At 59.1% G+C, this 1,839-nt stretch overlaps 1 protein-coding gene across 1 annotated transcript in view; it reads right to left on the reverse strand.

Annotated features, from left to right (window-relative positions):
* The window catches only part of LOC102495824 (keratin, type II cuticular Hb3), an 8,122-nt gene that overhangs the window by 2,051 nt on the left and 4,232 nt on the right, over nt 1–1,839 (reverse strand). The window contains 4 exon segments of the mRNA XM_006163170.2: nt 20–214; nt 447–542; nt 664–724; nt 1,726–1,815. Of these exon segments, the coding sequence (XP_006163232.2) occupies nt 20–214; nt 447–542; nt 664–724; nt 1,726–1,815 (442 nt within the window).

Genomic DNA, 1,839 nt, shown 5'->3' on the forward strand with positions numbered 1-1,839 from the left:
GCATCCCTGCCTCTGTCACGTCCGGGAGGCAGGCGTCCTAGGCGCTCACCTTGCTGCGGTACCAGGACTCGGCCTCGGCCCGACTGCGGGTGGCAATGTCGTCGTACTGGGCCTTGATCTCGGCAATGACGCAGTCCATGTTGAGGTCGCGGCTGTTGTCCATCTTGACCACGACTGAGGTGTCTGAGATGTGGGACTGGAGAACGCGAATCTCCTGCAGGGCGGGGGGGGGGGGACAAAAGCTAGTTTAGACCTCGATGCCACCCACCATAGCCTTTGTCCAGTCCTGTCAGACCTTTCCTGTCCCCAGTCCCAGCCCCTTCCCATGCATTCATGGACTGAATGTGCCTACCCTGGTCCATACCCTCGTCCAACACTCCAACCCTCAGACCAAACCGCTCTCTTCAATGCTGGCTGCCGGGTGTCTGCCTGGCGTGTCCCCTCACCTCCTCGTACAGTCTCCTCAGGAAGTCGATCTCCTGGGTCAGGGCCTCGGCGTTGGCCTCCAGGTCTGACTTGCGCAGATAGGCGCAGTCCACGTCCTATGCGGGGAAGCAGGGCACTGTGAGGCAAGCTCCCCTCAGGTGCTCTGAGGACCAGGCTGCAGTGCAGCAGGGCAGAGTGTCAGAGGTGGTCAGGTTGGGCCTGGCCCCAGGAACTTACCTTCTTCAGAGCCACGAACTCGTTCTCTGCTGTAGCCCGAAGCGCAACTTCTTCTTCATACCTGAGATGGGCAAGGAGAACAGGACCTTGTCTAAGTACCCCCCAACCTTTTGCAGACATAGCTATGAGGCACGTGTGCAAAAGAGCCTGATTCCCAGAGTTTCTCTGCTCCTCCTCTGACTCCAAAAGGAACAGGCAGGGCAGGGAGAGGTCGGGCTGCAGGGCAGACCCAGATACCTCGGAGGACAGAGGCACTCATTCCACATCACCTCTGAGCCTCGTGTGTGTGCATGTGTGAGGCTGGGGAGTGGGACGTGGCTGTTTTTCTCACCCAGCTCTCCATTTCCCTTTTCCCTAGCCTCTGCTTTGCTGTAAGAGTGAGACTCCCCCACTGCGTCACCCTCTCCTGGTCTGAGTCAAGAGAAGCCACTCCTGCTGCTCCCTCCTGTTCAGGAGACAAGCAGCTCAGAACCTGAGGGAGGAGTGTGGTGGGCCTGGGGGTCGGGGGGCAAGAACGTTACTGAAGGAAGCTGGCCACTCCTCAGAAGTGGATTCCTCTGGGCGGCCGGTGTGCATCCTCCGGTGTGTCAGACGTTGCATCTGAAGGCCTGGCTCTGTGCCTGTGCCACATCTGCCTCCCAGCACACTGGGAGCCCACAAAGACAGGGATTGGGGCTGCTGCTTGGCCCTGGATTCCTATATGCCAGCCCAGAGTCTGGTGCATGGCAGGCCTGGCTGGGTAGAGGAGTAATCTGAAGAAGAGTATCCAGGACTTTGAGGGCTGCACTTAATGGGACCTGAGAACATGAATTCTTCTGAAGGGCCTGGTGGATGGAGAAAGGGAGTGAGCATGACTTCCCTGATCTGCCATCTGGAAGACAGGGTGAGCCTCAGAGGGCCAGCACACATCCAGGGGACCTCTGTGCCTTGAGAGGGGGTAGGGAGTTTGGGCTTATCCCCATCCTCAGGCAGAGATGACAGCCACAGACTGAAAACTCCCCCAGGCTCAGGGAACTTCTGCCAGGATCTTTCCTGAGCTGAGCTGGCCCACTGTCCACTCACTTCTTCTTGTAGCCCTCCAGCACCTCCTGCACGTGGTTGAGCTCTGAGGCCAGCCTTCCACTGTCGGCCTCCACGCACTCGGCCTCCCGCCTCCGTGCCTCCATGTTGCCCTCT

Source organism: Tupaia chinensis, unplaced genomic scaffold (assembly GCF_000334495.1).
Source record: "Tupaia chinensis unplaced genomic scaffold, TupChi_1.0 Scaffold141469_1, whole genome shotgun sequence".
Taxonomy (NCBI): domain Eukaryota; kingdom Metazoa; phylum Chordata; class Mammalia; order Scandentia; family Tupaiidae; genus Tupaia; species Tupaia belangeri.